Below are 23,912 nucleotides of genomic sequence, written 5' to 3' on the forward strand. Positions count from 1 at the left end.
ACACCATTGTCAATCTCTGATAAACTCTGATAAATGTTTATCAGAGATTGACAATGGTGTAATAACCGAAACCGACAATTGACAATTTATTAGTCTTTTTTATTCAATATGAATAATATTAACACAATATCAACTTCTCAACTACACAAAAAGTCTATGGCTAAGGCAACCTGAAAGCTGAATTTCCAATTTGGAGTTATTGAAAAATACATAGTGGGAGAATTCTTCTTTGGGTTGAATATTTATGATTTGGATTTATTGAAATTTAAAAGTTGATACAGCAATCATAAGATGAAGAAAGTTTATCAAGAGAGATGAGAAGAAGAGAGAGAAAGAAAGAAAATAAGATGGAAGAGGAAGACAGTTACTATCTAGGTGACAAAAGATTTCGATGATGAAATTTATGATTTGGATTTATTGAAATTTAAAAGTTGATACAGCAATCATAAGATGAAGAAAGTTTATCAAGCGAGATGAGAAGAAGAGAGAGAAAGAAAGAAAACAAGATGAAAGAGGAAGACATTGCTATCTAGGTGACAAAAGATTTCGATGATGACCGCCCGTATAATATGCGTCGAGAGGAGAGAATTTAATTTCGCGCAATCTTCAAAGAGACATTGAAAAAGAGAGATGAGCTACTCACATAAATTATCTACTATACAGCACACGATGTATACACAGAATGAATGGGAATGAGTGAGAGAGAGTGAGTGAGGGGGTTAACGAACCGGCTAGTCGAATGGGGGTCAAGCGCAAGGCTTGCCCCAGTCCCCCTGTGGCCCACATCCGGGGATTCGCCCCCCCACCACCAAGGGGGCCCACTCCTCTGGCACACTTTGTGGTTTCACTCTCGCGTACATTCAAGTGAACCAACAGCTATAGATATAGTAGTTATACAGTCGAACTAGCTATAGTACTCTACTGGAGGTCCATTACTTTTCCCGCACCGGCTTCCTTCCTTCCGAGCTAAACACTCCTTTCCTCCTCCTTTCCTCCTCCTTTCCTCCTCCTTTCTTTCTCTCTTCTCATCATTGGTCAATGTCGGCAGCGACCTTGAATCTTGCAGTTTGGATTCATCTTGTTTACCACTTTTTTCTACTTCTTTTTCACCCCGTCGCTCTAGTTCTTGAACGGGTTGCTGATATTTGCAACAGTCGATCAAGCTACGAAAGCGATACGATGAAAATAAGACATCGAGAGACAAGAGAATAATGAAAGAGACTTGAAAATGGCATGAATGTACGGAACATGTTGTGATAAAATAATTCAAAAATAGGGTACTGGGATTTGTATTTCTATTTACAAGACAATATAAGTATAACTATTTTTTATACTAGTTATAGGTGATAGTATATGTGTATTAGGCCTATAGGTATATTGTGTGATCTTCCATCTTTATTTTTGGGCGACTGAATCACGATAAGAATTGAATGGAAAAGACAAAGAAATTGTCAAAAACCACAGATTTATTGATACTTAGAAAGACCGGTTTCGGTTATTACACCATTGTCAATCTCTGATAAAGATTTCTTAGTCTTTTTCATTCAATATGAATAATTACCACAATATCAACTTCTCAACTACACAAAAAGTCTATGGCTAAAGGCAACCTAAGTGCTGAATTTCCGATTTGGAGTTATTGAAAAATACATAGTGGGAGAATTCTTCTTTGGGTTGAATATTTATGATTTGGATTTATTGAAATTTAAAGTTGATACAGCAATCATAAGATGAAGAAAGTTTATCAAGAGAGATGAGAAGGAGAGAGAGAAAGAAAGAAAACAAGATGAAAGAGGAAGACATTGCTATCTAGGTGACAAAAGATTTCGATGATGACCGCCCGTATAATATGCGTCGAGAGGAGAGAATTTAATTTCGCGCAATCTTCAAAGAGACATTGAAAAAGAGAGATGAGCTACTCACATAAATTATCTACTATACAGCACACGATGTATACACAGAATGAATGGGAATGAGTGAGAGAGAGTGAGTGAGGGGGTTAACGAACCGGCTAGTCGAATGGGGGTCAAGCGCAAGGCTTGCCCCAGTCCCCCTGTGGCCCACATCCGGGGATTCGCCCCCCCACCAACAAGGGGGCCCACTCCTCTGGCACACTTTGTGGTTTCACTCTCAAGTGAACCAACAGCTATAGATATAGTAGTTATACAGTCGAACTAGCTATAGTACTCTACTGGAGGTCCATTACTTTTCCCGCACCGGCTTCCTTCCTTCCGAGCTAAACACTCCTTTCCTCCTCCTTTCTTTCTCTCTTCTCCTCATTGGTCAATGTCGGCAGCGACCTTGAATCTTGCAGTTTGGATTCATCTTGTTTACCACTTTTTTCTACTTCTTTTTCACCCCGTCGCTCTAGTTCTTGAACGGGTTGCTGATATTTGCAATAGTCGATCAAGCTACGAAAGCGATACGATGAAAATAAGACATCGAGAGACAAGAGAATAATGAAAGAGACTTGAAAATGGCATGAATGTACGGAACATGTTGTGATAAAATAATTCAAAAATGGTACTGGGATTTGTATTTCTATTTACAAGACAATATAAGTATAACTATTTTTTAATACTAGTTGTAGGTGATAGTATATGTGTATTGCATATATGTAGGGCTATAGGTATATTGTGTGATCTTCCATCTTTATTTTTGGGCGACTGAATCACGATAAGAATTGAATGGAAAAGACAAAGAAATTGTCAAAAACCACAGATTTATTGATACTTAGAAAGACCGGTTTCAGTTATTACACCATTGTCAATCTCTGATAAAGATTTCTTAGTCTTTTTCATTCAATATGAATAATTACTACAATATCAACTTCTCAACTACAAAAAAAAACGATAAGAATTATCAAGTACCCTTTATTTTATTTTATTTATTTACTACATTAACCAATACACACATCAAATACATGATTAGAAAAGGATAAACAGATACAAAAAATTTGATAATTTTATTGCAACACTACTAGTTTCAACTCATCAAGAGCCATTTGCCAGAGTAAAACGTTTTTCATACTTTTTTCTACTGCAATACGACTAGTCTCAACTCTCCAAGAGCCATTTTCTAGTCATTCTCCACACTTGAAATTGGATTTTGAAGATTTGAAGCTAGTATATTTGTAATAAAATAAAGCCTTCTTTATTTTTTATACTTTAAAATGACTCTTGGTTGATACTAGTAATGTTGCAATAAAATAGAGTGTACTTGATAATTTTTATCGTGTTTTAATATTGTATAATATATGACATGTATATGTATAGAGTCGACGCTTTAGAGCCAGGCCTAAAACGTGTAAAAATTTTAAGATAGACACAGATGAAATCCAATCGACATGAGAGTGACTGTGTAATGCTCTCAAAAATCCAGGCTCTTTCACAATAGGTTGTAATACTTTGCGTCCATTAATGATCAAAATTCTTATTGACCTCCCTTGTAAATATTTTCATGTTCTATTTCAAAATCGAAAAAAGAGTTTGAATCATCAATAAAAAGCTTAATTTGGGGATGTATTATCCATAGTAATAGGGAGAATGATGAGATAAGATAATTATGAAGAGAGATTGAGATGAGATAAAGTGGGATGGAAAACGAGAAGTTTAATACAGGCTCTATATTGAATAGATTTACCGATGATGGAGTGGGATGACTGTTTGGACAAATTTATTGTTAAATCTTGGATGATTAACTCATTAATTTTATAGTAATTGTATGATTGACCCTATTCATTTTTTATTATAATTTGTATTATTGAAGTTACCAATTGCCATTTTCTATGTGCTCGAAGGAATAAAAAAACATTATCATTCTGATGCTTTGCTTTGCATTTGCATTTTGTCAGAGTAAATATAAATGGAAAAATATTGATGGAGTTTTTTCAAAAATCAAACTAAAGGATCTTGATATTATTTGTGCACTCCATTCGGCTTTCCATTTTTATTTCACATTTCTACTTCTCTCAAAGATGAATTATTGTTTTGAGCAAATCAGCGGAAAATTTTAAACTGTCCTGACACTTTTTCTTACAAGAGTCACCTATGCGCTGAGTATTTTTTTCGGCACTAGTTGGTTTAAATATAAATTCTTTCACGCTTCAAGTAGTCTATCAACTATAAATTTGATATTTTCTCATCAAGTGACAGTGAATAGTGACAGTATACTTAACTTACACTTACTATACTCAACTTAGTTAAAGGTGCGTACAGATTTACGCGCCGCGAACATGAGCAATTCACTTTTAATCAGCTGATGCCAAGCTTTTTATATCTGTATCTTACCGTTTCTGTGAAAATACAGATATAGTCAGCTGATTAAAAGTGAATTGCTCATGTTCGCGGCGCGTATATCTGTACGCACCTTAACAGTGACAGTGAAATACTTAATTTATTTCGGACTATGTGTAACCTTATCTAAACTTAGGAAATGAATATCTCAAGGTTACCCTATTTTTTCCCTCCCTATAATTTTGATGATGCACTTATTGTATGAATCAATAAAGAATGAAGATCTGGTCAACTGGAATCGTATCGGCATCTTCATGACTTATATTATTATATATTATGATTATCTGTTCAGTTTGTTACACGGGCGCCTATATAGCAAACTTTAATCTCTCACGGAGACTCAATACCGTACCAGTATCCAATATTTCCTGAACTGGTTCATACATTATTTATCAATTTATTCAACTGATACAAGAGCACGCCCATACACAGCATTATATTATCCTGATTACAGTTTCGTCAAGCAGGGAGGAGTCTATGAATGCTCATCTCACATACATAAATTACAAGGGAATTAATAATTCGTTATTATGTACTCTAAATGTGTGTCAAGCAGATCAATGCTTAGCATTCATGTCGGTATTGACTCTTGTATAGCTAACGGATTCAACAATGATAATAATTAGCGATTCTTAATGATAGGTGTGAGATGATTCCTACTGACTTATTCATTAGCTGTGTGGCCTGAAACAGTTACAATCGCTGATAGGTGTTGGTTCCAAAGGAAATATTCTGGGCTTTGTATCTTTAATAAGAGACAGGAATCAGATAAACAAAAGTGCCGTGAATTGAAACAAAATCTATCTTGCAGGAATCACTGTTTTAGTAAGTGTGTAGCCAAATGTGACTGACTCTGAAATCTAATTATATATTTGATTTGTATTATAATGTACAACACAAAACATTAGGTCGAATATAAAAGAGCCAGATTATGTCAAAATATGAAAAAAATGACTGATGCCCTTTCAACATTTAGCGCTCTTGTATGAGATATTTGTAACTTGTCGTGTTATACTTTTGTTAATATTTTGTATGAATTTCGAGTGAATAAAATTTGATTTGATTTGATATGATGAAGATTTATTGGAAATTGTAGTAAGTAAGTTAACCAACTGCTGGAATATTATAACATGTTTAATAATTATTCCAAATATCCAATAAAAGCTATGTGTATCGAATTAAGTACTTTTGCTACTGTAAATATTGACCGAAGAACTAAATAGAACGGAGGAATTTGAAGAATGAAAATGTCAAAAAACTTTGCCCAGACCGGGAATTGAGCCCGGTACCTCTCTGTTGCTGATGTTACTTGATATGACTAAAAGACAGATAAATTAATGGATAGCAAAAAGCAACTGAAGTAATGTGAGGCACTAGGCTCTTATGAGCCCCTAAAATTTTGGTTAGACTAATATTATTCGACTTGAATACAAGAGGCAATGGAGAATTAGAATCACAGGTCATACGATATTATTCATTAACGTATTTCAGATTTTTTAACTTTGAATCAATCTTCATTACATGTCTGCAATGGAACATGAAATAAATTTCTAGATTATGTTTCAATCACTTTATAATACTATCATTTTATCTTGATTTGAAACACGGCAGAATAACTCGGTCATTTCTTTGACTTGATAATGGCATAATAGCCGAAACATGTTGTGAATAGACAATTTTAAAAAGGGTACTTGGATTTCCATTTCTATTTATACTCAGGAAGGTAATACGCATAGAGATAACATTTTAAAATCACTTCACTTATATGAGCTACTCAATTAAAATTAATAAAAACTTATAAAAATATTTTAAAGTTTTTAATAGAGGGTACTACAAGTTTTTATTAATCAGATAAGTTTTTATATTTCAGAGACGTACCGGTACTATGTGATCGTACTAAGGAAAACAGTAGGACATTTTCAGAATTCAGGTGGAATTTCAATTGAGTTCATCAGAGCAAACAGTTAACAGTTAATAGTTGTAAAAAACGACACGTGGTCAGGAAAAGTTTACAACGATTTTTATTTCACGAGAGTGGCCAACAGAATAAAACCGGATCGAAACATCGCGGTTGTAAATACTCGGACTACTAATGAGGAAATGGAGTGCAGATTGAGAAATAAGAGGAAAACTGATGAGCTTCCTTCGAGAAAGTGATATCAGTTCAGACGCCCAGATTTTACCCTGTTCTACATTCAAAATCCCATTGGAAATGGATGTAAGGATACAGATACTAGAATTTAAATTTAAAGATCAAATATCAATTGATAGGAATGATTTGAATCATAATTCGGCTTTATAATATTCTGTATGATGGAATATCGGGTGATTTATTTTTAAAACTTTGTTGTAGCTCAGACAATTTGTTACATGTAAATATTAAAAAAAATTTTTTTTTCTTGGAGTGTTGAGGAATGCATTTTACTCATGAGGAGGAGCTTCATCAGCCTGATTTTATATTGGCATTATGTTATACATTTGTATAATATATATTTTTACTTTCCTTGCCCTATTACCATAGGTAAGGAAAGTATTGCTTTCCGGAAAAAATTAAGGTACCCCAATTTCTAAATTTCTATACGTTTCAAGGTCCTCTGAGTCCAAAAAAGTGGTTTTTGGGTATTGGTCTGTATGTGTGTTGTATACGAGTGTATGTGTGTCTGTGTACACGATATCTCATCTCCCAATTAACGGAATGACTTGAAATTTGGAACTTAAGGTCCTTACACTATAAGGATCTGACACGAACATTCTCGATCAATTCAAGATGGAGGCTAAAATGGAGAAAATGTTGTCAAAAACAGGGGTTTTCGCGATTTTCTCGAGAACGACTCCAACGATTTTGATCAAATTTATACCTAAAAAAGTCATTGATAAGCTCTATCAACTGTCACAAGTCCCATATCTGTTAAATTTTCAGGAGCTCCGCCCCATCTATGCAAAATTTGATTTTATTTATCAGGCTTCAGATACAATTTAAACAAAAAAATTGAGTGGAAAAGATTGAGCATGAAAATCTCTACTATTAATGTTTTGTAACATTTTCACCTAAAATAGAAAATAAGCACGTAATTCGAGAAAATGTGATCATCCAATTGCAAACTAGTGGCAACTATTGATTCTATTAAATGATTCACTATGAAGGGATAGCAGACTCGTATGTCTCTAGCGTTATTGTCCTGTCACCAGCTGGCTCGGATCTTTGTTTATAAGTAGACTTGAGATGCGCGAGAACACTAGCGTCAGATGATCGATTTTCATAACGGCAAGGAAAGTTGTGTGAGTGCGCTACACCAGATTTTTTTGTTATTTATTTCAAAAGGGTTTCAGTTTAAGGGGATGTTGACCTATCCTGGAATTATTGGCTCATTTCTGTTGCAGTGTGCAACTCAACAAGTTTCTAATTCGTCTAGAGTACAAGTCTCTAATAATACTAGTATCCAGTAAGTCTAGGGACACACAGTCCTCTCTTTATAAAAAAACCCTATTACTTTTTTGGAGTTAGCACTAAATAGTATCTTCACTTCAGTTCACTTCAACACTAATTTATTGTCACTTTTCTGTCTCGACATTTCTACCTCACTTTGTCTTTCACAGTTGATGTTTCACTTTCATTCCACAAGAAAATCGCAGTTCGTTTCACAAAATTGTCACTTTTTCGCAGCACAGCACCACAAGTCATATGATTATCCACAGCTGTTGATGAGTCCATTGGTCATTTCTCCTGATGTTTTGATCCTCGAAAATGATGACTGGTTGTAGAGTTTTCCACGTTTCTGAAGGTTGATTTGAAGAGAGCAAGGATTCTACAAGTATGGAGATGATAGAAGTAATGAAATTGAAAAGAGGATGGAAATGAAGAGAGGAAAACAAAGTCATGATAGGAAGCATCGAGTCCAAGGTTCTTGAGAGAATATCTAAATAATTCATGAGTGAATTTTCCAGTTGTGGCCAGTAACATGAGAAAAATCAGTAACAAAACTTCAAGTCATGTTTAGTGATCATTATTATTTCTCGTTTTTTGAAATTCCAATCAAGGAGAGAATCTATATGAATCATTCACACGAGGTGAGTGAATAACTTGGACTCATCGATTCAAAATTACTGGAATCAGCGATTTATTAATAATTATATTGATTTATAAATTTCATTTCAATAATGCTCATGGAATCTTATCTTTGTTTGTATTTTCAACTAAATGAGTTATTAATTTGAAATTTACAACTGTTTAACTGAATAATTTCAGTCACTAGTTGAGTTGATAATTTTTTAAGATGTTAAAGAAAATTAGTACTACCTTCCAATTCTGAATCCAAGACACGGTATCGTCTGTTTTGAATTAGCAGCGATCGCTGTTAGTAATACACTGTTAATTCCCAAGCACTTTTTATCCAATTCACTTTCAGATAATTTTTTGTGATGAATTTCACTATCAATACACTAACAACACTATTGTCATTTTGCAGGCAGCTACAAATCACTTTCCATCAGTGCTGGGAAGAATTATCAGGGGCAGAAAAAACTGAAGAAGGAAAGAGTGATAGATAGTTTGGTGGAGAAAGAAGAGGCAACACTCACCTTACTGACTGACAGCCGGAGTTAATCCTTTCCGTAGCACAGCACTAGCACTTGTGAAACGCGGCGTGTTCCCGGGGCCCCAGTTATAATGGAAGAAAGTCAGTAGGCAAAGATCCGTGTCCCCTCTACCCACTTCCTCTTCGTACTCTCTCCTCTCCCACTCAATTTCTCTCTCTCCAACACGCTCACACACTCAGTTGCGTAACTTTCATTTTTGACTCATCGTACGTCCACCTCCAAAGGGGTGGTGGTGTAATGGGTCTGTATTGTTCATGCTTGATCCGGGTTCCTGGGGACTTTCCTTTGAAAAACGGCCTCGCATAATGTCCACTGATTTTGTAACTGGCTTACGTCGCTGACTGACGAAACGTGAAATTATGTAGGGATCTTAAAAAAGGATATTTTCTTTCAATTGTAACTGAGTTTAGTGATAAAATAGAATTGAAATACTGTTTTTAATTTTACCAGATAGCAGTGTTCTTAATATTCTCTCATCTCTAATATCCATTATCAACAGTATTGAAAAGTATCATCATTATTGATAGGCTTATGCACTTATGATAGAAAAGTGAAATGAGAATTTTGTGAAGTTAACAACTACAAGACTTCTCGGACCATGTGTAACCTTATCTAAATTTGGGAGAGGAATAGCACAAGGTTACCTTATTTCTTCTCTCCCTATCATTTTAATGATGTACTTATTATATCAATCAATAGAGAATAAAGAAAAGTAAGGGCTCACGAATTTGCGGGATAATTTGAATACACGAGATAGTAATGTATTCATTAAAATATTCGGGAATAGATTGCAAGGATAGGTATAGGTTCAGAATATATAGATTATTTATCATAGACATCTTGGCTTTCATCAATTTTAGACAAAATTGACTCTGACAATTAGACACAATTTTAGACAATAGATAAGCTTGATGAAATGTAATTAGAAGCTCTGATGGTAAATAGACATGATGAATGCCTCTGATACAAAAAACTGTTATTCCATTTCTTGAAGTCTGTTTCTGTTTTTGTGCAGGAAATACAAACATTTTATTAGTTTCTCCACATCAAATACTTCCTCATTATAACATTATTTATTCTTCCTCAGAAGAATATCTTCCATGGCTTTTACAACTAATTATACTTGCGACTCGTATAATTTTGAAGGTTTTTTATACAGAATGCTGTGGAGAATAATTCGTTCAAAATATGGAGAAAGAAGTCTTCAACGATTATCTAGAAATGCTGAAAATCTTGTATAAGGAATTTGATACAAGTTCCTTAATAAGAATAGAAATTCAAGTACCCTTTTTATAATCAATAGTTATTATTAAATGGAAATCCAAAGTAAATGCTGTAATTTCAACATCTCAGTAATTTCAATCTTTTTTAAATTATTTACTCACTACACGTTTCGACTACAGTAGAACTCGAATTATCCGAACTCCGACTATCCGAATCTCCGATTATCCGAACTCCGACTATCCGAATCTCCGATTATCCGAACTCCGACTATCCGAATCTCCGATTATCCGAACTCCGACTATCCGAATCTCCGATTATCCGAACTCCGACTATCCGAATCTCCGATTATCCGAACTCCGACTATCCGAATCTCCGACTATCCGAATCTCCGATTATCCGAACTCCGACTATCCGAATCTCCGATTATCCGAACTCCGACTATCCGAATCTCCGATTATCCGAACTCCGACTATCCGAATCTCCGACTATCCGAATCTCCGATTATCCGAATCTCCGATTATCCGAACTCCGACTATCCGAATCTCCGACTATCCGAATCTCCGATAATCCGAATCACTTTCAGAAAAAAAATTTGTCCAAAAAAAGTATAAGTGCGCTATAATTCTACCCCCCGCGAAGCTAGTGTTTAAAAAGCAATTATTTTTATTTCTAAACTTGTACATAAGTATACATTTTATTTATATTCAAAACATGTGAAAATATCATGTTTCTTTTATTTAATTCAATAAAAAAGTAGAGAAATATCAAAATGTAGCTTTTTTCTCTCCAATGGCATTTTTTTTTTAAATCCGATTATTTGGTTATCTGAATAGGTCCCGGTCCCCATTGATTCGGATAATTGAAGTTCTACTGTATATAATGCCATTAAGCCGAAACATGTTGTGAGTAGATAATTTCAAAAAAGGTACTCGGATTTATATTTTTATTTATATTCAAAAGTAGCCCCAACGGAAAAAAGACAGTGTCTAAACTATATACAACAAAGTTATTATGAATAGTGTTTCGTCATGGAAAACAAAATAAATTCCAATATCAAGATCGCTATCAGAGCTACAGAAAACCTCATAACTTTTGAAAGAATCAACTGATGGCAGTGGAAATAATATACCCTTAACTATATAAAACAGTACCTCCTCTTCCTCTAATGCATGCAACAATATGATTTTGGTCTTAAACTAGAAATTATGTTGCAGTCCTTAACAATAAATCATCTGAGTCTACTACGATTGTTGATCGTAAATTATCATCTCAACAGACAGGTCTGAATTGAATTAACAACTTTTACTGCGGACCCGGATCCATAAGTGGAACCATTTACAACGCGGAAACACGAATTGAAAGTAATTAAAGAAAGTCTGAATGGATATTGCTTGTCCACCGACATATACATTGTGGTACATGTCACTGTGACTGTCCATGTACGCTCCATGTTGACGAACTCATTCACTTTCACTCTACTTGTCCCAGGACAGGACGACGACCTCAAGTTGAATCTGTAAAAATTGAAGAACCAATAAACACTTTGAATATTATTGCCTGGAAATGATGAAATTTGTATAATTTGAATCAAGCTCACTTAAATTTGGATTATACCCTTCACCCGAAAACGGTCAAGTGTTGAAGAAGAAGAATAAACACTTTGAATAATTATTGCCTAAAAACGATAGAATCTGTATAATTGGAATCAATTGGTATTATTGGACTTCAATTTGGTTTTTACCGTTGACCTGACAACGGTAATATGAAGAAGGAAACCTATAAATACTTTGAATTATTGCCTGAAAACAATAGAATCTGTATTATTGGAATCAATTGGTTTAATATTGGACTTCAATTTGGTTTATACCGTTGACCTGACATCGGTCAAGTGTTGAAGGGTACCAATAAACACTTTGAATAATTATTGCCTGAAAACAATAAAATCTGTATCATTGGAATGAAGTTAACTTCAATTTGGATTATACCCTTCACCCGAAAACGGCAGAGTGTTGAAGGGAAGGGTATCCTCAGATACCCTTTCTGAGAATGGACAACTAAAGGTCTAAACTTCACCGTTTCATGTGAAAACATCACAGTGATACCTCAAAGTTCGCATATTCTATCATCTATCTCTGCTCAATATTACTGTAAAACTCTTTAGTAAGTAAATAAAACTTTGCTGTAAGTGAATATAATTCATCATGGTATTTTATAGAGAAACAATAGCGTAAGTGTTACGCTATTAAGTCTTACGCTATTGTTTGTCTATTACTTTTACGGTTGATTATTTTTAACACCAGAACTTTGTTCATTTGTTTTGAGTTGCATTTGGTTTTGTCAAACACATGAATAAAGGAAATTGAATTTAAATCACCTGTGAAAGTCATTCGTTCAGAAACTACACTAATTTATTGTTTCCATATTAATTCGTACTGCTTTTTATGCTGAAGTAATAGGATTCACAACAGAATGCCTTGTGCTTCTTTTTCAAAATCTTAAAATGACTACTCGTTAAGATGCTGCACTCCATTCAAACAGCTTATTGTGAGATCTCATTGGTATTTGGTAGGGGTGAGAGATCAATCATTGAGAGACGAGGATCTTTCATCTCACCTGTTCAATTCTTCGTGATGTCAAAAAGATCAGAAAATGTTGATTTCATCAACTTCATATGAAACCTGTCCAATTGAAGGGTGATTTCGAAAATTTGTAACAGATGGACTTGATATCGGATCTGTCTGAAATTTACATACTCTCGAAAACTTCACTTTTGTAAATCAATAGTCTTCAATTAATGTGTTCGTAAATATTGGTTTGCTAGAGATAAGTTTCATTTTGCTTGTTCGGAATGCACCTGAAAGAGTTGACACAATCCGCCCATGCTCCCAATATATCGAGGTGGTGTAGGGCTTTAACAACTAATTACCACTTAAATTCATTATACTATATCAAATTCAATTCATTTATCTGTCCTAGTTAGTAGAAATTCTAAACTGTCATTAGTCATAACTAACAAAGAACACAAAATAAATACAACACACTACATATCAATACACATAGGCCGACTCAAATCAAGAACCAAATTCTACTTTCTACACAAGAAGGCAACTAATAACAATTAAAAACCAGAATTAGGAAAAATAATCAGATGCTCTAGAGAATCATTTTTTTCTGCAGTAGCGCACCGTAACTTCAATTGAATCTAAGAGCTGATCAGTACCTCTAGAATGATAGTTGGCTTCTCTAGCCCTATGAAAACTCTGTTGGCTGTAGAAAAATCAGCCTTCAAACAGGCCGTGATGACTATATAAACATTTCGATTACAACCATTCCTTCACCCCATTATTGAATGACTCAGGTGACAGAATTCCTAAAGTTTCTTGGCAAGGAGTTGACGATTTCTAGAAGATAAAGTTAGTATAAAAATTAGTCTAGAATACAGATAATGTTTTGTAATGTATTGTTAGATAGTTTTAATGTGATGTAATATATTTTTACAAGATATTGTTTGTATAAAAAAGGAGTCTAGAATACAGATAATTGTATTATGTATAGTATCTCTAATGTATCTACATTCCTTGTTTTCAAAATTGTTTTAAAATATTGGTATTGTTAATAAAATTAGTAGAATTGATGGTGATGTTGTGAAATCTCTCCATGATAAGAAAACAAAGATATTGTCAAATTTCACTAAAAATTTATTAAAAACTTTAAAACAGAACCATGGTTTCACGTAGTTAACCAACGCATATCAGTACAGATGATGATGCGTTGGTTAACTACGTGAAACCATGGTTCTGTTTTAAAGTTTTTAGTGAAATTTGACAATATCTTTGTTTTCTTATTATTGGTATTGTATTATGTAAAGTATCTCTAATGTATCCTACATTCCTTGTTTTAAAAATTGGATTTGGAATGTCTGGGTGGATTAAGTACCCCCATTTCTATTCTCTCGGTATGTGTCATACTGATGTGCCAGATCCGTTACAGATCCACGGGGGTGTTGGAAAGTGAGCTCCATTACCAATGGCATCTGAGCACTGAGACACTACGCAATTGGCAACTGACTGTTTAGCATACCAACGAATACTTCCGAACAGAACACACCCGAGCGCATTATTCCGTTTAATACGGCAAGAGTGAAAGTGCGAAAGTAGATGAGTCATTTTTGCTTGCAATAATTCGGAACGCATTTGAATATTTCTCGCCGCCTAAAACAAAATTTTACCGTTGTTTTGGCTTTCTCGCACGTCCCACAGATCAGCTGTCAGCTCATATAGTTCCGCTAGTAACAATTGTAATTTATTGGCTATAGGAGGAGACGACATTGAAGATCAAGAGCAGGGTTAACTAGAGAGAAGTTGAAGAGGCGTAATAAAATGACTTACCTCTGTGCACACGAAATAGGTGTAAGTTGAGAATAGCTCTCATGTAGATATGAATTTCGAAACTGACTACACATCTTAATCCTAACAGTCACGACCCAATTCTAATTGGATTTGAATTTTTCTAAATTTGATAGACTAATGCCCGGTTGCACAAAACCTGTTGAGTTTTGATATGAATTTCGAAGCTCACTCTTATCTTAATCCTAACAGTTACGACCCAATTCTAATTGGATTTGAATTTTTCTAAATTTGATAGACAAATTCCTGGTTGCACAAAAACCTGTTGAGTTTAAATCGTAATTAAATGTCACGAGAACCAATTTAGAGAAGCCTCCTTTACAAAAAAGCCTTGTGTGATTGGTTCTCGTGTCATTTAATGATGATTAAGATGTAACAGGCTCCTGTGCAACCGGGCCTTAGCAGTGACGTAACTAGTCTGACTGCGCCCCAATGCTAGTATTCCTTTGCGCCCCTTTATCGATGGAAAAACCCATGCTGATTATGTGCTTGTAGAACATCAAATTCCTTTCAATTTTATCTATAATTTTACAAGTTTACGCATTCCCCCACAACTGTTGCAGCAGCTTTAGTGTTGAGTGTGAAATCTTCAGTTTTGCAAAAATAGACCAATTGACAGAGGAATTTGGAGGAAATATTTTGAACACAATTTTGGACTCTGCAGCTTTGTTGGGACCAGTTATGGAGTGAACATAATAAAATTCCCCATCCCTACACTTTGTGAAGGAATGCGGGTGGTTCAATTGAGTTTTCAAATGTTTTGCCTAAACGTTCATATTTTGAGAAAAATACGTTCACCGACATGACTAACTAAAAAGAGAAGCTGTTAAATTCTCTACAATTTTTGTTTAGTATGGAGTTTTGAGATTTTCCTAAAAATTTCTGAGATATACGCTCTTGAAAAGGTGAAATTGTTAAAATAACAACAATTTCACACTTTCAAGAGCGTATATCTCGAAAATTGTTGGGAAAATCACAAAACAAAAACAGTAGAGAATTTATCAAGCTTCATTTTTAATTAGTAATGTCGGTTGAACGCATTTTTCTCAAGATATAAACGAGTGAGCAAAACATTGAAACATTCAACTTTTAAACCTCCCTCACCCCCTTAGCACAGGGGTTGGGATGGGGACTTTAGATATGTTTATCCCGTCACTACCTTAAACAAAACTGTGAGGTCTCCCAAACAATTTCCCTATAATACCCTATTCTATACCCTTCTCTAGCATTCATTGCCTGGACTAATTATAAAATCTCTATCCAATTCGAGAAAGATTAGTCGAATAAATGTAATTAGTCTAATTATAAATATTAAGTATAATAGTCCATGCAATGGTATTGTTAGTAAAACCAGAGATGATCTAAATCTATTGTTTCTCTATGGTATAACGAATACAACTCCGTGACCAAATGTTTTGATAAACTACAAAGAGTTTTGCTTCAATTTCTTTTGTAATAATTTTCTATAATATCAGTTTTTCACGCCCCCCCCTCAGACTTGCGCCCCAATGCACCGCATTGTTGCATTGGTGTTGCTGGGCCTTAGTGTTTTTTGAAACCAGAATTAAAAAAAAGAATTGAATGCTGTCTAAAAAAATCATTCTTGTTCTTCCTGTAGTAGCGCACCGTATTTACCCGGCGTTGGAAAGTGTTCACTAGGGCGATTTGTTCACTACACATCGGTGTTCTCGTGGCGTGAAAGTAGTCTCAAAACAGCTCTATACGAATGAATAAATTTTTAAATAAGTCAACTTTGGACAATCATGTCAAAGAATGCTTTTATAGACTGCATTCAATTCCTCTTCCTAATACTACATAGTTGCAAAGGGTTGATAGAATTGGGTAACTCGGAAGTCGCTGACTCCATCTGCCGTATGAATCAAAACTGTTCTGATCATATGGTATTAATTCATATGGCGAATCAGCGAATTCCGAGTTTGCCAATTCTATCAACCCGTTTCAAATGCTCCTAGAGTCTCAGGAGCTTAAAAAGTGTTCTAAGGCATACTTTGAATTTTCTCATACCAGCGAAATAATCTGCAATTGAAGGCATATTATGCAATTGATGACGCAAGATTTGTCCAAAATTCTCGAAATGAGTTGTGCGTTGCATAAATGAAGGTGAGGTTGAAAAATGGAAGATTATTTAAGGACGAAGGGGGATTTGTGGAAATATCAGCAGGACTCTGGGCAAAAAAGCTAGGAAAAACACAATTATGAAATTTGATAGAGTAATCGCGAACGTTTAGTCTTTGTGGAGGAATTCCGTAATATTGAGCTATTTTTCATATTTCACTTTAAATACTTAAAGGAATAAAAAAATATTTGAATTTGAGCTCCAATCCTCCTCTACGGCAGTGAATTGTGGGTGACAACAAAACCACTTGAGAGTAGAGTGCAGGCAGCCGAGATGAGATTTCTTCGCCATACCAAGGGGTGTGATTTAAGAGATCATATCAGGAATGAGGATATTAGAAGTGAGTTAAATATCTTCAGTCTAAATGAGAGAGTGGCGCAGTATCGGCATAAATGGAAGGAGCATGTCAAAAGAATGCCTGCTGAGAGGTTTCCTTATAAAATTTTCAATTATCAGCCAGTAGTCAAAGAGAGAGGTTGGCAGACCACGCAGAAGATGGCAATAATATTAATTTCATATTGTCCTTAGAATAGGATATTTGAATTAGTTATTTGTATATCTAGAATCTCTCTCCCTGAGGGAAAAGTATGAAGCCCGGGGTGAAGCCGAGGGTAACAATTTTCCTGAAGGAGAAAAAACATTATTCACTCATGATATACACAACATTTTTCCTCCTCCTACATATTTATAAAAACTTCAAATGAAATAATTTTTAAAAACGTACGTGACCAAACAATGTGTTACAACATAATCTAAAAAGTAAACAGAAACAGCTGGCTTGTAATCACAGTTCTCCGCCGACAGCGCTATATGTCGGCAAAAGGTGTAACAACAATGGCCGCCTCAACTACAGCTATAATGAAGTTCCCGTTTCAAATTTTATTAGTTGAGGAATATTCGTTGGCTGGTATTTTGAATAACATGGAATAGAAAATTTTTTACATTTTTTTAGTATAGTGATATGATGTTTGTAATAATTTCAGCATAGAAACATAAATTTCATATATTGATCAAATGTCTGGTTGAAGTATTGAATTTTGTTGGTTTAATGACTACTCTTTTTGCTTCCTCATCTGAGCTTAGACCTTCTAAACTATTACAATGTAAGTTATTAAAATAGAGATGCTTCCCATGTTATTTAAATGGAGTCAATTTTCCTCCCTAGGGAGTTTTTCTGTTTTTTACTACCGTGAGCGAAAAAGTGACACTTTAGTATTATGTTTCAGGGAGTAAAGTAAGTACTTTAGATAGTAGGTGGAGGGAAAAAATATTATAGCACATAACAAATTGTAAATAACAGCTGAATGTGAGTCGGAACAGGCTATAATCTAATCCTTGATTGTAAGAAGAAGATGAGACAAAGGGATATAACAAACCTACTTTAGATAATGGTTGAGTGATTTCAAAATAAGTTCAGTTCAATCTTATCGTCGAACCAATGCATCATTTTGCAAAAATTCCTCATATCAGAATAATTAGTTCCACATGTTCTTTCAAAGAAAAACCACACACCTTTTATGGCGTCACCTGAGGTCTAATTTGAAACTAAACCTTTCCAGGGCCATCGCTTGGAAAGAATGCGACTGACGACCATTTACGGAGGACCGTTTTCACTGATGAGAGTGTGACTAAAAGGACGAAGGAGGCAGCTACTGTTCGTCTATATCGATAGATCGATGATCGATCAGATCGAGATCGAGTTTCGGCAGTCGGAAAGTGGCTTCGGCTTCCCACGTTCAAGTTCCGGGAGGTTGTGGCCTTGACCCACTCACTCACTCTAACAATCCTCCTTCTCTTCTCCTCCTCCTCCAACAACTCCTCATTGGGCTCCCTCCCGAACTTCCTGAGTCCGAGACCACCTGCCGATCAGCATCATATTACAAACATAAAGACAATGAAACAAAATTTAATTCATCAGTTTCTCCTCTCTACTGTAGTAATATTTCAGCTGGATTTATCAAATTGCTCTATTATATTTATTTTAAATCTATTATATTGATCTATATATTTGAATATATAGTTACTTCTAGTCCCTAGAGCGTTATGTGATCACTTCATTAGGGGTGACCAACCCCCCGTCACCAAGCCTATGGACGCACACTCCCCCCTGAATTTGGAAACAAATCACCTTTAGCTGCCCCTCCCCACCCTATAAAAAAAATTCCGTCAGTAGTCCAGAAGTCAATTTAAGCACTGCTGACCTCCTCTTTTTGGAGCCCCACAAAATTTGATTTTGAGTTAACCACCACCCACCCCCGAGAATCTGCGTCCAAACCGGAGAGGGCTAGAATTTCTTGATTTTGAAATTTTCTTGAATTGTTCTTGAGTTTTCTTCAAGACATACAATAAAGCTCAGAATTTCTTGATTTTTACTTTGTCTAACATTGTCTTGAATGTTGTTCAACGTTGTTTCCTCCCCTGTGATAATCCCTGATTTCAGTCTCTAGGGAAAAAGTATTGCTTCTGGATTTTGTTGCAGAGTGCAATTATTAAAGACTTTGGATAGTAGGTGGAGAAAAATGTTGTTTTTCCCCTCATGTTGTTTTCATTATAATTATGAACTAACTCGATTCAATTCATCCTGACTTGAGACGAAATTAATTCAATTTGAATAACATAAATACAGCACACATCATCAACAATATACTCTTCTCCATCATAGAGCTTAATACTGTATTAGATTTTTTCTTGTCTAAAATCTGGAAAATGTTCTTATTTGACTGATCATGTATTATAAAATATCCATAAAAGCTGTCCAGTAGTGCATCAAGTGACCTTATATACAGCACTCAAAGCATCAACAATTCATTTATCTATACACTGGATCATAAACAAATACAATAAATGATTAATGAAGGGAATACAGGTTCATCATCCCAAAACTGTTCCTTTTCTCAAATTCTAACAATTGACTCTTTTTAAATATATAACTTACAGTAAAAAATTCCTTGTCTCTAATCTAGATTATGTTTTTATACGATTGTTAATAATTTAATATGTGAATATTTCCTATTTCAGTCATAATAATGTGAAATATTTACTCTATGTTCGGTTTTCAAGCATCTAAATGTGAAAACCTACTTTGTAAGAATAATTAGGGAATGAAAAATTTGTAAATTGAACAACTACAAGACTATGTGAATATTTCCTATTTCAGTCATAATAATGTGAAATATTTATTCTATGTTCGGTTTTAAAGCATCTAAAATCTACTTTGTGAGAATAAGGAATGGAAATTTTGTGAAGTGAACTACAAGACTTTGCCTATTACGGACTATGTGTAACCTTATTCGAATTTGGGAGAGGAATAGCACAAGGTTACCTTTTTTCCTCTCCCTATCATTTTGATGATGTACTTATTGTATGAATCAATAGAGAATAAAGAATAAAGGATTTTTGTGCTCATATATAAATTATCCACGAAGGGTGATTAAGTGATCACGAGCTGTATTTCACGTGATCTTCCTGCTGTTTTGGCAATAGGCCCAGTGCTCGGCCAACCATCGAAAGATTGGAAGAAGCTGTTGATAGGGAGAGAAGTCGAACTGCGTCGATGAAAATTCAAACCCGAAATAAAAATGTAATTTATCTGCCTGTGAAGGATGGAAATTGGAGAGTAGCTGCACACTGTAGACAGCACACAGCACACAGTGGGTCGTCCACTTTCTATCAGGTTCTGGCCGAAATTTCTAACAATATTCTTCTCGCACGGTATAGACCGGAACCGTCGTCAGCTACACCACCTTCTTAAATGCTAGCCTCTCAATATTGAAACACTTTCTGAAGACAAGTTCAGGCTGAGGGTACGTGATTTGGAGAACTGGTCAATAGTGGAGGAAATTTTTTCTCTTCGATAAAGATGATTTTCGGCCTTGGGACTTAAGGACCAAGGACCTGTAACTTCAGCCAGGCAATTCATTCCTCTTGCTCTACCCAAATAATCACTGACGGTGAAGATATTATATAAGATAGTTGACCGAGCGAAGTGAGGTCTAAGATTCAAGTCGACGGTTTGGCATTTCTCTTAATGTTTAAATGTTTATATGTTTTTATGTTGCGCATTTACGGCGAAACGCGGTAATAGTTTTTCATGAAATTTGACAGGTATGTTCCTTTTTTAATTGCGTGTCGAAGTATTTACAAAGTTTTTGGAAATTTTGCATTTCAAGGATAATATAAAAGGAAAAAGGAGCCTCCTTCATACGCCAATATTAGAGTAAAAATCAGACTATAGAATTATACATCATAAATCAGCTGACACGTGATTACACAGATGTGTGGAGAAGCAAGTCTATTGCTGTATTTCCTTAAGTTCCATAGTTTCACTATTATGGTACTTGTGGATGAGAATACTGCGTGAGATCTACTGTTCACAGAACTACTAGTATATTGTGCCCCCTAATGAGTTCTAATGATGACAATGAAAGAGCTCTCTATCAAGTCAATAATATAATATGATCAGTTCAGGAATGAATCACATACACATTTCACACAAAATAAATATATTGGCAATTGTGTTAATGGGAAGGATGATGTCTTCATCCCAATATCAGCCCCTCATTAATTTCTTGAACGCTGTTTGTTCAGGAACTTGATTCCTGAATGATAATGATTGCATAGTTCTATGTACAACTAATAAGTGGTTGTGGTGAATTATTTATTCTACCTTGCAATGTTTTACAATTCATTAGGTGAATTTATAAACAGCTGGTGATAAAACAAAAAGTCCATCTATTTGTTCTGCAAATCATTTTGTACATTGATATTCTATTTTCTGTACTCAACTCAATAAGTATCTTTCCTCTCAAGTGTTTTACAAGAGCAGCATATGATCACATTCAAAATATTATTTGTGTTCACTGTATAGATCCATCGTTTGTTGATGTGTAATAATAAGTCTTATATAAATGTAAATGAGAGGATTCTATTTTTCATGACTTAACAAGAATACTGTTGATTAATAATTGTATAATTGGAAAAAAAGCCTATCAAAGCTAAACCAAGAGCAGTCGACGACATCAATTATCTCGTTCAACCTGTTACCTTCCACTTGAACCTCACACCTGAAGCCTTGAACCAAACTACAACAATGCATCTAATTGGCAACTAGTTTGTACGCCATTCGCCGATTGGTCGGCAGTTTGTACTACCGAAGTTCGGCCAAAAAACACACACATATCTACTGTAGATGGTAGTGACCTAAGCCTCAAGCACGAACACGTTCGCATTCCAGTACAAACTTGCCTCGCTTGGAAGCAGCTTATTATCTTATTGGCCTTATTCCGGACCTATCCGAACAATCGATGGTCTTCTGCCAAAGTTATGCTTATTCGGTTTCGAGGTGATGCAATTCGGTCATTGGCTGAATACTCGGCCGGAATAGGAGGCGAATAATTGCCAGAATTGCAAATTCAATCACTGATATTGAGCTCCTCTGCACCTACATGCTCCACTGGTACAGGTACAGTCAACATTCTTTCAGGGATTGAAAATTGGTGTTTGATTGCTGGTTGACCTACTGCAATACATTTATATGATATGAATTTACTTGATATGATTATAGAAAGTCGAGTATGAATTATATACTTCCAATGATTCAATGATAATATGATACATTCGAAGATACATTATTATTTGAGATGAGATTTTATACTAAATTAGATGAATTCAACTCCCTCTTGCATTAAATTATAGACAATATCGGGGCACCGAACATCGCTCGTTATTTTTATTTATTGATAAACAGAACACAATTCTCTGAAATGATCGTGTTTATATTTCACAGCTTGCTATATGTCATCTTATGAATTACGGTGATGCGATATTTTGATTTTTCACATACTCACTCGCTCACTAACTTTTTTACTATCCACAGCTGTTTCAGCCGAGGATGAATTATCCTTTCAATGTCGTTCAGCGAGTTTTTCCAAGGATAAGTCCTAGTGCAATCGAATCTTTATATCATAAACCTACTATGTTCCAAATTTCGTGAAAATCGTTACAGCCGTTTTCGAGATCCGTTAAACATAAATAACCAGATATAAAAATAGCCAGATATAAGAATAACCAGATATAAAAATAACCAGATATATGAATACAGAAATTGCTCGCTTAATATAATAGGATGATATGATACATTCAAAGTATTATTTGAGTTGAGAATTTATAATCCTCCTGCATTGAAATATTGTAGACTAGATCAATCACAAATCTATTATGAATGGTTCCGCATTGGTTATAATTTGATATAAATAATATACATAGAGAGAATGTTTTCTGAATTACTTTAATACTCTGTCCTTACAAACACCAATGAAACTAGAATACATAAATGTATTCTAGATTCCTTTGTTCATAATAAACTTGTTAAAGAATACTAGTTTTCTTCCACTTCCATGTTTTTGGTGACGATTGTTAGTGTCATTATAAAGAAGGTAGTACATTGAACGATTATGACTCAATCAAAATAGGCAATATGCTATTCATGAAAGTAATTCGTCAATATCAATCGGAATGAATCAATCGAAAAGTATTGAAATGTATATCATGCGAAAAGTCGTGTTGGGTATATTATTGAGTTCCATTGATTACAACACTACAATTGGCGATAGTTATTGATTGCTTGCGATAGTTTCAGCATATATTGATCTAGTTAATGAATATTCTATTGATTCCTTTCTCTTGAAAATGAAATTCAATTAAAATCAAATCATATCAGATGAATAAGCATCCTGAACAAATATGTGAAAATTCACAACCACTCATATCTACAATTATTTAATGGAGCTGATAAATAGTCGTTGCGTGAGAGTGAACCAGTAAGTGAAGGTGATGGATCACATTTTTCCGACAAACGTGACATTTTTCCGAAAAACGTGAATATTGGAATTCAACATTTATTTCACAGCTATTTTCGTTTTTATCCCAAGAGCTTGGTAATTCTCGATCAATAAAATCACCAAAAACCTGTTGTGGAGGTATTAGAGTACTTTTACCTTGGACAGTGGCACACATTTAATCTATGTTATTCTGTCACTCTCGTATCAAAAATAATTTACATGAGCCCATATGGATGGAGGATAAAACAGCTTTTGAAAAGGATGGACTTATCGACGGGATAAATGAGAAGAAAGTGGCGGAAAGCTGACAAAAATGAGAAATATTATGATGTAGTAGAAAATTGGAAAAGAAAGGACGGATGACCTTTCTATTCCGACTGACTCTTTCTCTTTCTTCCTCTTGACGAAAATATTT

At 34.8% G+C, this 23,912-nt stretch overlaps 2 protein-coding genes across 2 annotated transcripts in view; one reads left to right on the forward strand and one right to left on the reverse strand.

The window, feature by feature from the left end:
* The window catches only part of LOC111050778, an 87,133-nt gene extending 78,175 nt beyond the window's left edge, over positions 1-8,958 (reverse strand). Inside the window, exon 1 of the mRNA XM_039429733.1 lies at positions 8,874-8,958. The gene's annotated coding sequence lies outside the window, so the exon portion shown is untranslated. The remainder of the gene's footprint in view (positions 1-8,873) is intronic.
* On the forward strand, positions 740-10,682 carry LOC120349512 (saposin-like protein 11). The gene is made up of 2 exons (XM_039419874.1): positions 740-864; positions 10,295-10,682. Exons 1-2 carry the CDS (start codon positions 740-742, stop codon positions 10,680-10,682), a joined length of 513 nt encoding a protein of 170 aa, XP_039275808.1.
* The last annotated feature ends 13,230 nt before the right edge of the window (positions 10,683-23,912 follow it).

Source organism: Nilaparvata lugens, chromosome 1 (assembly GCF_014356525.2).
Source record: "Nilaparvata lugens isolate BPH chromosome 1, ASM1435652v1, whole genome shotgun sequence".
Lineage (NCBI taxonomy): Eukaryota > Metazoa > Arthropoda > Insecta > Hemiptera > Delphacidae > Nilaparvata > Nilaparvata lugens.